Raw genomic sequence first — 13,372 nt, forward strand, 5'->3', positions numbered from 1 at the left:
TGAAATCTTCTTCTCAGGCAGTTCGGAATGTTGTGTCTGGGTTCGCTCCTGTTACTAAGGTGATGGACGTCATGAAGTGCTTCGAGTCCCATTGTTGCGTCCTCGGCAGAACACAGGTATTAATGGTTAAATGACGAAACAATTATCATTTTTTTCACCGAACGTTCGATAAAAGTAATTACAGGGCCCTCTCATCAATGCTCGTTTTGCATATTGTAAAATCACAGTAGGCCCAACGTAGTGAGTGAACTTTATAAAAACGATTAGTTCTGTGGAATCTACTAAATGCAAATGTCCACATTATTTCATTCAGATTTATATTATCATTTTAATTACAGAATACTAAAAATAACAATACATAAAACGTCTTTTAAAAGAAACCATTGAATATTACAAAGGTCGCAAATTGCAAAGTTAGGATATAAAATCTTTGAACAATGGTACATAATTGAAAAGAAAAATAAATTTCATAAAATATATATTAACAGTTCTACCACATTAAAAAAAAAAAAAAAAATCCGAGATGGGCACAACTTGCAGACAGATGAGATGAGTTGAGATGAGTAGCCATCTGCACCATGGCAGTGGAACTATCTTTACATGGAGGACAGGTCAGAGGTCACACAGCTGACTGGCTGCAGCCAGGTCAGGTGGTCCACCTCACAGGTCCTGTCCGTGGTCCAAACATGGGGTTGCCATTAACACACAGCAGAAACAGTAAGAGATTCAAAAGACTACAAAAGTGACTTGGTGACTGCTCCCATACTGTCTGTATAGAAAAACCCTAAGACTGGCCTTAGCTCCTCAAAAACACACACACACACACACACACACACACACACACATGTTCCACAGGATCAGCTGTACAATGCTGTCTGACTATGGTTAAGAATTACTCATTTTAAAAACAAACAAAAAAACAACCTTGTATCAGAGAGAGAACGTGTTCCCCCACTACACGGTGGTCGTCAGGGTGCAAGCTCAGCCTGTTGAGGTCAGACTCTGGGTAGACAACCAGAATGCAACCACAACCGTTCCTGTACTGTACAACCACGGTCAGCCTTCCTGACCGCAACGCTACTATTATACCACAACTGGTTAGCAGGATGTCACCCAGATAGGGTGTGGCAGAGGGGGAATAGACCATTTGGGAATGGGGGAGGGGGGGGGGAGTGGAATAGACAATTTGGGAGTGGGAGAGGGGAGCTTTCTCAATGTAACTGTGAAGAGACATGCATGTTCCACCAGTGTGCTATCCATCTCCCCCCTCCTTCCTACAGGTTACAGTAACCTCTGTCACTTCATCATAAAGCCCTTAGGAGTTTGTCAAATCCAGAACCCCCCCACCCCTCCCGCCCCCTATAAGAATACACCAAATGACCCTGTTCTGACCTCTGACCCCAGCTCCAGCTTTACTACATACTGGCCAGAGTCATGTTCGTACAGAGGTATTTGATTGGTCTCCGGCAGTCGGGAGACTTGTGTCACATTATTGGTAAACACACAAAGAATCAATCAATCAACCAATCAATCAATCCATTAGTTCATAAAGACGTTCTGTCAGAAGTGTCTCAGATGGTTCTAACACAGAGTGGTGGAGTTGTTTCTTCTCCTGAGCAGTAGTGGTTCTGAAGACGAGAGAGAGAGAGAGAGAAAGAGAGAGAGGGAGAGAGGGAGAGAGAGAGGGAGGGAGAGAGAGAGAGAGGGAGAGAGAGAGAGAGAGAGAGGGAGAGAGAGGGAGAGAGAGAGAGGGAGGGAGAGGGAGAGAAAGAGAGAGGGAGAGGGAGAGAGAGGGAGAGGGAGAGAGAGAGAGGGAGGGATGAGAGAAAGCTCACATTAACGAGCAGAGAGTTGGATGTGGCGCGAGGGACACCAGCGGTGTCGCGTGATTGGTTGGAGTCATCACCGTGTTCGTGGCGGTGGCATGGTTAGCGATCAGCTGTTGAGACGTCACATGAGTCCCCCTGAGTTAGAGCGCGCGGCAGAAACGGGTACAGGCTGCTTTAAGTTCAGAAAACATTCACTGAGAGAAAAAAAAAAAAGAGGAGAAAAATCATAAAAAAAAATAAAAAACAATCGATCACAAATGTACAATTAGCTTTGGAGAGCGAGCCTGTCGCCTTGACGACAAGTCTGGGACTGGAGAGTTTGAATCTGACCAGAGGAGAGGAGGAGGAAGAGGAGGAGAGGAGGTGGAAGAGGAGAGGTGGTGTTGCTCCTCCAGTAGGTCCAGCACATCCGGTCCTGGTTCAGAGTGCTGGTTTGTTGTTCTGAGAAGGGACGACGCCCACAAGATGACAGGATGCTTGTTCCTCCTGAGTGTGAGAGAGTGTGTGTGTGCGTGTGTGTGTGTGTGTGTGTGGGAACACACTCCTGTATGTGCGTTTGTAAGTGACCGTGCACACACGTGTGAGTGTATGTGAGCATACATGTTATGCATGTGTGAGTATGTTTGCATGTGTAAATATGTATATGTGTGTTTATGAGTTTGCACTGTGTGTGTGTGTGTGTGTGTGTGTGTGTCTGTTTCTGTTTGTCAGTGCCTTGGTGCAGGCCTGTTCTCCAGGCAAGTGGTCTGGTCCGGTGCTGGTGATAGTTGCTGTGTCTCTGACAGACAGACGTACAGACAGATAGACTGGCAGTCAGTCAGACAGACAGACGTTCAGACATTCAGACAGCAGCTAGATTAAGGCAGCCGTGTCCATCAGAGCTATGTTGGGGTCCAGGCTGGCGAAGAAACGCACGTCTCTGTCCTTGTCTGCCTGCAGGGCCATCACTGTCTCCTCCAGCTCATCAGAGTAAGCACTGCCTGGCTCCTTGAAGTACGCTACAGAGGGGAGAACCGCCGTTAGAGGTTAAACACCACATAGAACATCTACAATACTAGTGAATGAATATAGTGTGTGTGTCTGACTACCTTTCTCTGTGAACCCTCTGTGTGTGTGTATGTGTATGTGGGCATGTGTGTGTGGGCATGTGTGTGATGTGTGTGTGTGGGCATGTGTGTGTGTGGGCATGTGTGTGTGTGTATGTGTGTGCGTGGGCATGTGTGTGATGTGTACCTTTCTCCATGACACTCTGCCTCAGGGCCTTGGCCACCAGCACGCGGACGTTGGCGACAGGGTCGGAGGACAGGCTGAGCAGGCTGGGGAGGAGATGCTGGGCAAACTGGTCCATGGGCATACAGTCCTCCTCTACTATCGCCTGGATAGAACACACACACATTAGGGGTTAAACACACACACACACACACACACACTCACAGCCTGGATAGAACACACACACACACACACACACACACACACACACACACACACACATATTAGGGGTTAACACACACACACACACACACACACACACACACACACACACTCAGCCTGGATAGAACACACACACACACACACACACACACACACACATATATTAGGGGTTAAACACACACGCACACACACACTCACAGCCTGGATAGAACACACACACTAGGGGATTGAACACGCGTGTACACACACAGCCTGGATAGAACACACACACTAGGGGATTGAACACGCGTGTACACACACAGCCTGGATAGAACACACACACTAGGGGATTGAACACGCACACTCAGGGTTAAACACACACACACAAACACACACACAGGGATTGAACATGCACACTAGGGATTAAACACACACACCCCCATGGGCATACAGTCCTCCTCTACTGTAGACACGCAGACACACCCCCAGCCTGACCTGACACGGTAATCGGATAACACCCCCCCCAGACTGACCTGGCAGATGAAAGCGAAGGCCTGGCGTCCCACCCATTTGGGACAGTGGCAGAACCTGACGATGAGTTCATTGATGAAGTTCAGACCGAGGTCATGAGCACCACATGCATACAGCTTCTGGAGGATCTCCACCACCTGGGACGGACACACACACACACACACACACAGGGTTACACTCCTACTCATAGAAATGGCTTCACAGAGACACAGTGAGCGTACTACTGGGCTACAGCCACTTTCTCTGTTCATCCGGCTCTGTGAAAGCCGTTGACCCAAAAGCCCGGTCTCAGTCTCTCTCTCTGTGTAATAATGTCCAGCAGCAGTTCCATGTGGTTCTAGAAGAAGGTGTCAGGTTCTCACCAGCTTGTATGAGATCCACCGCACCTCAGAGACCTTGTCTGAACAGAGGGTGAGGGCGATCTGTCGGAGGTAGTCGTACACGTCATAGTGGCTGTACAGCTCGATGATCAGGATCAACTGTCTGCAGAGACACACACACACGAACACACACACACACACACACACACACGCACGTTAACACACACAGACTGAGGATAACGCACACTCTGTGCTGGCTCTGCAAACAGTTGCACTGATAAAGTTGAAGTTTGAACGTGAGAGAGTTTCAAACGGTTTCAAGAACATTTTGGAGGCGGCTCTTTCAAAAATCAGGTCAACATTGATTCTGTCCTTGTTCAGAACGTTGACCATTGACCGCAGTATTGATCGGTGCAACGATGCTGACGCAGAGACACCTACTCTGCCAGCTCGTATCTGAACCTCCAGTTGCGGCTGTTGTCCGTCACCATGAACTCCTGCAGCTGGTACAGATACTCCCTCCTCTTCTCTGCATGGAGGAGCTGAAACAGAGGACACACACACACACACACACACACACACACACACACACACACACACACACACACACACACACACACACACACACACACACACACACACACACACACACACACACACACACACACACAGACACACACACACACACACACACACAGACACACACACGTCAGACCAGCCAGTCATACATGGTTTTGACTTCAGAGAGAGAGAGATGGGGAGAGGGGGGAGAGATTGAGTACATGTGTGTGTGAGAGAGAGAGAGAGAGAGAGAGAGAGAGAGAAAGAGAAAGAGAAAAAGAGAGAAAGAGAAACAGAGGGAGATAGAGAAAGGAAGGAAGAGTAGGGAAGTCGGAAGTCTTACCTTGAGGAAGTCGTAGAGGTGTTTGAGGACTCCTATCCGGACCTCGTCCAGGTCTTTGAGGAAGCCGTTGAAGATGGGCACCAGGTCAGCCGCCGTCAGCTGGTCTCCCAGGATCACAGCCAGCTCATGGATGGAGAAGGCCAGCGTCCTGCGCACCTTCCACTGGGCGAGGGAGGAGGGGGGTACTGGGTTAGATTCACTGTACTGCTGATCGTTGCATCATGTGGCATTTAGTCTTCACAACAAGTGAAAGTCCTTTAGGAAGGATACGTTCATTCCAAATAAAAAGTGGTATTGCTTTCTGCTGTGAACCCAGCAGTTATTACGCACACACAACACACACACACACACACACCTGTACATCCGTAGCCAGGGTTTCGTAGGTGTCTTTGAGACAGTGCCAGTTCTGTCGGCCCAGTGTGAGTGCCACCCCAGGCAGACTGAAGGCACAGTGCTTGGCGATCTCTGTGTCCACCGTCTGGGCGCGAGCTGGGTCCGTCATAGACAGGTACTGGTCCAACAACTGCTGGGGAATCACATTCTGAAGGGGGGAAGGGAGGGAAAAAAAAAGAGAGAGTTCAAAATCCATACAGTGCAGCTATCGTGTGTGTGTGTGTGTGTGTGTGTGTGTGTGTGTGCATGCAGCATGACTATGCTGCGAGTGCTCGACAGAACAGGACTCACCTGGATCTTGGACCTCTCCTCCTCATACGCCTGGCTGTCGGGAGCGGACTCCTCCTCCTCCTCTTTGCCCTCCTCCTGAACACTCTCCATCAGCTCTGACTCGATGCTGCTGTGGTCTGAGTCATCTCTCACTAGGACCGGAGAGTCTGGAGGGGACTCCTCCTGAGGCTCTGACTCCCTCTCTGCCTCCGTCTGTGACTCTGCCTCTGTTTGGCTCTCTGCCTCCGTCTGGCTCTCTGCCTCCGTCTGGCTCTTTGACTCTGTCTGGGCTTCCATCTGGCTCTCTGACTCGGTCTGGGTCTGTGTGTCTGTCTGGGTGTCTGTCTGCGTCTGTGTTTCCGCCCGCTCCTGCTCCTGGGTAGGCTTAGGGCCCAGGTTCAGGGTTGGGGGAGGGTCCGAGTTCTGCTCCTCCTCTGATTGAACCTGCTCTGGGGCCCCCTCCTCAGCCTGGCTCTCTGATTGGACCCCGTCCTCCGCCTGATCTTCTGATTGGCTCTCCAGCTGGGCAGCCTTCAGAGCTGCCGACAGCACCTGGACTTGAGCTGTGGAGAAAGTAACACTTGTCTCAGTTTCACAGAGCACCATAGGAAATGATGAAGACACACAATGTTGTCTACATTTGCTGTGTTCTTTCTAGACCCTCCACATGTCCACATGTTCTTTCTAGACCCTCCACATGTTCACATATTCCTTCTAGACCCTCCACATGTTCCTAGACCCTCCACATGTTCACAGACCCCCCACATGTCCCTTCTAGACCCTCCACATGTCCCTTCTAGACCCTCCACATGTTCCTAGACCCTCCACATGTTCACAAGTCCCTTCTATACCCTCCACATGTCCCTTCTATACCCTCCACATGTTCACATGTTCCTTCTAGACCCTCCACATGTTCCTTCTAGACCCTCCACATGTTCCTAGACCCTCCACATGTTCACAAGTCCCTTCTATACCCTCCACATGTCCCTTCTAGACCTTCCACATGTTCCTAGACCCTCCACATGTTCACATGTCCCTTCTATACCCTCCACATGTTCACATGTTCCTTCTAGACCCTCCACATGTTCCTTCTAGACCCTCCACATGTTCACATGTTCCTCTGAGGAGCCCTTTTCTCCTCACCTTGTACATCCGGGTCGTCAATGTGAGGCTGCAGACAGTCTAGAACCTTCTGGATCTGAGAGCTGGTGGCTGGACCCTGGCTGGAGTCCAGGCTAGGGTACTCTTCATCAGCCTCCTTCTCCACTTTCTCCAGCACCACCTCCTCCGGCCCTGTCCCCGTCACTTCCTTCTCGCTCTCTCCTTTCCTCTCTCCCTCCTCCTCCCCCCCCTCCCCCTCCTGCAGCATCTCCAGCTCATTGCTGATGTCCACCAGCGGGGGTCTCCAGTAGTGGAAAGAGTTAAAGTTCTCGTCCGTCGGCTCCGCCTCCCTGTTGCTGTTTCTGTTGTGTCCTGCCGGGTGGTTGTTGTTGTTGTTGTTGTGCGTCTGGCCGTCGCGCCGGCTGCCGTCTCCGGGAGTGTGTGTGGAGGTGGGTGTCGTCAGGCTCTCTGGGGGTGGAGCGGAGCGACCGGATTGGTTGGTGTGCGTGTGGGCGTGTCTGACTGGCGGGCAGCCCGTGTCGCCACAGCAGTTCAGAGACGAGTCGATGCATAGAGGAGAATCACTGCAGTGGAAATAACAACAGACACACGAACAGGATCAGTACAGAGATCGAGGTCTTATATAGGTCTTATAGAATGGAGATCTTTCTCTATTGTCATCTACTGTATCTAGCTCCTAAACACTTGGCAGATCTATATACACCATGATAACATTCATCAATAGATAATACATAACACTGTCAATGGAGCAGCTTGGACTCCCACGGTTACACAGTGAAGCGGTCCTCTCTCTAATGTAGTCTGGGGTGGGGGGTAGTGTTGTCTGGGGTGGGGGGTAGTGTGGGTCCTTACCTGTCGGAGGGGGCCTTGGGGAGCTCCAGTAGGGTGCCGTCCTCCCTGAAGAGGAGCCCAGTACTGGAGGGGTTGGCGAAGGTGGAGATGAACCTACCCAGGGACTGGAACGCTGCCTGGCGCACCTGTGAGTGTGTGTGTGTGTGTGTGTGGGGGGGGAGAGGTGAGTTAGACAGCCTGGAGGGTTACAAGCATTCATCCATAATGTATATAATCATTTGATAGTCAATTAATAGTAATATCTATGTGTTTTAAAGCACAATAGCCAGACGTGTGTGTGTGTGTGTGTGTGTGTGTGTGTGTCTACGGTAGCTCTTACCCAGCGGGACTGGTCACTGATGAGGCTGATGAAGAGGGGGGACAGTTTAGTGCGTCGCACCTCAGGGGAGGTGGAGTTAGAGACGATCATGAAGCACTCAGCGCACGCCTTCCTGATCCCCCATAGGCTGTCTGAACATAGGTCGAAGAACTTGGACATCTGGACCAATCACAAAACAGAGAACACGATGAGTTAGGAGTAGGCAGTGTATAGTGTAGGAGTAGCTGTAGGTGTAGTGTAGAGTTCTGTGTGTGTGTGTGTGTGTGTGTGTGTGTGTGTGTGTGTAACTCCTCACCAGTAGTTTCTCTGTAGCATCTTGGCCCACTATAGAACAAAACTCCCCAAAGTTTGCAGCACACACCTAGAGGAGGACAGCAGGAGGAACACAGATACCATGATTATAAAACCCATCTATTCTTTCACTGGGCCGCTAACAGCTCAGTACAGTACAATAGCAGGGTTGAGGTTGAGGTCCAATCCTCTCTCTTCCTCCTCCTCCTCCTAAACCTCTGGCCTCTTCCCCTCCTGCCGCAGGGTTACCCAGGGACTTACCCAGGGTCTTAACATTCCATCACAACAACAACAACAACAACAACAACAACAACAAGTGTAGTAGAGTCTTACTCTGTTCGTAATGACACTCAGCAACCCCATTTCCCATTGTTGAAGTGAACATCCTGTCAAAAGGTGAGGGGGGAAGAGAGGAGGACGGAGGTGAAGGTGGTTACCTTGCGGACTTGGAAGAGTCTGGCATCGCTACACAGCTCACAGAAGCGCAGGAGGAGGAGGTGTTCCACTGTATCTTTACTCAACATGGTCACCAGCTTACACATGATCTACACAACAACAACAACAACACAGAATCATCAATATCATTACACACTAGCTTACACAACAACACAGAATCATCAATATCATTACACACTAGCTTACACAACAACACAAAATCATCAATATCATTACACACTAGCTTACACAACAACACAGAATCATCAATATCATTACACACTAGCTTACACATGATCTCTAAAGAGAGGAGAGGGGAGGACAGTTTACACATGGTGGTTTGGGCTGATCCTAGATCTGTGTTCTGGGGACAGGGGCACCTTACCGCCACAGCCTCGATCTTGTAGTCGTCGTCGCTGCTGGGCTCGGTCAGGTCCAAGAGAACAGGACACACCTTGGTCTCCATGTCTCCCTTACAGATCAGACCCTGCTCCAACAGCACCAGCAGAGCTGCCTGGCTGGTCTTACGCACCTGGCACACACACATGCACAAGCATGCACACACACACACACGCACGCACGCACGCACACACACACACACACACACACACGCACGCACAAGCATGCACACACACACACACACACACACACACATTACAGGACAGTTCAGTTCAGTTCAGTTCATTGGCTGTTTTCAGGAACATATTCACAACAACAAGCACATTAGCCATGATGACACAAGGTCTCCTTGTAGTGATTCAATAACAACATGTGACAGAATAACATGTTGTGGTTTTCATCTTGTGGACACACGCCTAGGTACACACCTGGTTGTTGGGGTCGGTGAGGTACCGTACTACGATGGGTACCAGGTATCTGGAGAAGGCTGCGGGGAAGTTGGGCCGGCTCTCGTGCAGAAACATGGCAATGTTGGGAACCTGCTCCATAAGCTCTGCACGCACTGTGGGCTCTGAGGACACACACACACGCACACACGCACACACGCACACACACACACACACACACACACACACACACACACACACACACACACACACACACACACAGTTAGTACTCTAAACTGCAGCATTGAGGTCAATTAAATCAAAATTCCAGTCAACTCAGGAATGTTACTACAACCAAATGGAGTTGTCCAAATGAAACTGACAACAATTTGATAGAACTGAGCAGAGCTTTGCCTTACAAACACATTTTAGAACCGTAAAAAACATGATGAGAGACACAACAACAAAAACAAACAGTAAAACCATCTACCTCCGTCTTCTGACATTCTGGCAACGGTCTCCATGACACTGATAAAGTCATTCTCATTGTCACTGAACTCTCGCAGTACATCAAGCAGGCCGCGCGCCACGATCTGCCTAGAGAGCAACACACACACGCCCCATGTTAGTGCCTGCCTGGCTGCCAATACCTACTAGCACAGCATAAAGCACAGCACTGCCACAGCTGACTACTACATAACACACACGTAGGCCTACTTGGTACGTGTCACACACACACATCTACTTGGTACATCACACACACGTAGGCCTACTTGGTACATTACACACACACACACACACACACACACACACACACACACACACACACACACACACACACACACACACACACACACACACACACACACACACACACATCTACTTGGTACATCACACACACACACAGATGCATGTCTACTTAGTACATTACACTATCGTAGACAATAATAAACCCAGTGAGATCAGTAATACAGCCCAGGGAGCAGCAAAGCGGAGGAGCCAGCCCTCTCAGCCCTGCTAGAGGAGGTCACACAGGGTGCAACAGAGGGCCGTGCTGTACCTTGATGGGGAGCTGTTAAAGGGTTGGACAGGCAGTGGCAGAGAGGGCTGAGTCTCAGAGGGAGGCAGAAGCATGCAGAGGGCTTATAACACCACCCAGGGAGGGGGTCTGGCAGGCTTGCATCTCTCACTGGGCACCAAGCACAAACCACACCAGAAACACATCATTTAAACAGGGCTCTGCCTGAGGAGAGGAGAATGAGCAAGGCGCCTTGCAGGTTCACGATGTGAAACACAGTAAAAGACTTGGCAGCATCAGATGCCCAAATCACTCAGCTCCAGCCCCAGCCCTAGCTGACCCCCAGGCCTATATCTAGCCTAGGCCAAGCCCCAGCCTCAGCCACAGCTCCATCCCCAGCCCTACGATCCCCATTCTCAGCCCTGTATCCAGCTCCACATCCAGCCCAGCACCAGCTCCATCTCCAGCCCTACGACTCCCAACCTCAGGCCTGCATCCAGCTCCAGATCCAGCCCCGCCACAGATCCAGCCCCAGCCACCCAATCCCCAGCCTTGGGCCAGTTTCCAGCCCCATCTCCAGCCCTCCGACCCCCATTCTCAGCCCTGTATGCAGCCCTGGTCTCAGCCCAAGCCTATCTGCCAGACCCCAGTGGTTGCATTGCTGAGCCACAGCGGTGTCCTTGGCCCCAGCTATGGGCCTAGTTATCTCTCAGGAACACAGCGTGCCTAGCTGGCTAACACAGATTTCACAGCTTCCTGGACACAGATTAAAATCACACTTTCTATGGGGACTCTCCACTGAAGACGCCACTTGAGTCTAGGAGGTAAACCGGTCCTCCTGTGCGCCTGGCTAGTGCGCCCAGCCAAACCAACCAAACCAAAACCAGACGTGCAGATCATCAGATGATAACATTTTTATGGGTGACCCGTTTTATGGGTGACAGTAGAACCGGTTTACCTCTTAGACTCAAGTGGCATCTTCAATGGAGAGTCTTTGGTCACCCATAAAAATGTTATCATCTGATGATCGGCATGTCTGGTTTTGGTTTGGCTGGTTTGGCTGGCTGCACCAGCCAAGTGCGCCTAGGTGCGTCCTACCTGTTGAAGACGTTTTCACTGAAGGCATATTTCTCTAGTCTGCCCAGCGGCGTGAGGTTGTCCTGCCCTGCGTCCAGGAACGCTGTGATACGGATCCCGTCACATTCCGAACCATAGTCATCGAACCCAACTGGGAGGGAGGAACATCAATGTCAATATATCAAATATCAAAAACATCAATACTGCATCACATACATGCTGACTTTAAAGGGTGGGTGTGTGTGTGTGTTTGGACATAGAGAGATTCAATCAAGCACATAAGCATTACTCATTGTGACAAGGAACCATTGCTTCCACAGTAACTGCTGTAGCTGGCCTGCTGTAACCTTTACAGACAGTTCAGATGTAGTGTAGTAGTGGAACTTTCAACCTCAATACATTCCCAAGCAGAACAAGAAAAGGGATCTACCTGTTCTGCATGTTTCAGTCAGAGTCTGTCTATGGGTTGGCCTTTTATACAGTAAGGGGGGGGGGGTTACATTTCATCTGGACAAACAGGGGCAATCAGACCCAGCTGGTTCCACATTTCAGACTCTGGACTCCTAAAAACATGTCTAGTCCCTAGTCTTGCCGCTGATATTGCATACATACACACACACACACACACACACACACACACACACACACACACACACACACACAGATGGAAATACTCACAGTCGTCCAAATCGTCATGACCATCTTCAAAATATAAAGACAGACCTGAGAGAATGGAGAGGTAGAACACATTGTACTGCAACAAACATGTAATCAACATACCTTCAGCCAATAAACCACCCCCCCCCCCCCCCAGCAGGACAAGCAGCTGAGATAGCAAGTCTCCATGGGGAAGGAGCAGTAGAAACTACTTGCAGTTTCGATGACCAACGGTCTCCTATCATGATGTTTAACTACAGATCAGAGGCTACTTATCAAAGGGTAAAGTAGTAAGACAACATAATAGGCAATGGCTAGATGCCAATGTTTACAAAAAAGATCAAGGCACGGAAACGACCCTCCTTAAAATCAGAAACAAACTCTACAATCATAAATGGACATCTTGTTTATGCCACGGGTAATAGCGAGCTTTGTTGCTACAGTAAATATAGCTGTCAATGAACCAGCCAGCAATACTCATGTCTTTGTTATGTTTTGAGCTGGATTTGGTAAGCTTATGGCTGAGTAGGTCAACTAGCCGTTAAGCTAGAAGGCTAGCACCATTGTGAAACAAGTCGATATGTGGCAATGCATGTACCAAAAGATATTATATAACACATAACAAGAATAGGCCCAAATCTAGCTGCACCATTTGCGATGTTATAATGCTGTCAATAACAATCAGATACCAGCACACATACTAGCTAGCTGGCTAGGCTAGCACGGTTGTCTGACATTAGCTTGCTAGCCATGTTGCCAGGATAACACTGCCTGTCATGACACCGACCTAGCCTTTTTGCTAGAAAACACCGCATAATAAGGTTTACGCAAGAAAATTAAGTGTCAGCGTATGTCATTTTCCATCAAATGACCCATCCACTGTTTCATGACACATACTGTATTGTCAAAGTCATGAATAAATCGTTATTATGATTGCTACATACCTGCCATCTTGATTATCTGCTCGGCGAGCTACCGTGTGGGCTGTCTCTCGACGTAGTCAGAAAACTACTTCCTGAAAGTACTTCCTGATGCTATTTTTCAAGCGATTTTATAAAGTAAACAATAATTTCGTGGCATTTGTGTCAAAATACACACAAAGATCGACAAACTAAGCATAAAGGCAGATTGACAGCTGCATGTATTTGTAAACAAAAAA

At 49.4% G+C, this 13,372-nt stretch overlaps 1 protein-coding gene across 1 annotated transcript; it reads right to left on the reverse strand.

Moving 5' to 3' along the window:
* Positions 1 to 309: 309 nt before the first annotated feature.
* Positions 310 to 13,222, reverse strand: ppp4r1l (protein phosphatase 4, regulatory subunit 1-like). Its single transcript, XM_083668332.1, has 19 exons — positions 13,158 to 13,222; positions 12,235 to 12,279; positions 11,578 to 11,707; positions 9,952 to 10,058; positions 9,504 to 9,646; positions 9,062 to 9,208; positions 8,679 to 8,786; positions 8,246 to 8,311; positions 7,951 to 8,109; positions 7,632 to 7,756; positions 6,801 to 7,342; positions 5,679 to 6,220; positions 5,350 to 5,535; positions 4,995 to 5,156; positions 4,532 to 4,632; positions 4,133 to 4,253; positions 3,773 to 3,907; positions 3,063 to 3,204; positions 310 to 2,827 (listed from the first exon to the last, which is right to left on the reverse strand). Exons 1-19 carry the CDS (start codon positions 13,162 to 13,164, stop codon positions 2,682 to 2,684), a joined length of 3,114 nt encoding a protein of 1,037 aa, XP_083524458.1. The 5' UTR covers positions 13,165 to 13,222; the 3' UTR covers positions 310 to 2,681.
* Between the last annotated feature and the right edge of the window lie 150 nt (positions 13,223 to 13,372).

This window comes from Argentina silus (assembly GCF_951799395.1).
Source record: "Argentina silus genome assembly, chromosome: 4".
Classification (NCBI taxonomy): domain Eukaryota; kingdom Metazoa; phylum Chordata; class Actinopteri; order Argentiniformes; family Argentinidae; genus Argentina; species Argentina silus.

Excerpts from the sequence above, each read along its gene's own strand:
- ppp4r1l (XM_083668332.1), bottom strand. Across the intron at positions 9,209-9,503 it reads TCACCGACCCCAACAACCAG|GTGCGTAAGACCAGCCAGGC; the intron begins GTGTGTACCTAG and ends TGTGTGTGCCAG. Across the intron at positions 8,787-9,061 it reads ACAAGATCGAGGCTGTGGCG|ATCATGTGTAAGCTGGTGAC; the intron begins GTAAGGTGCCCC and ends GTTGTTGTGTAG.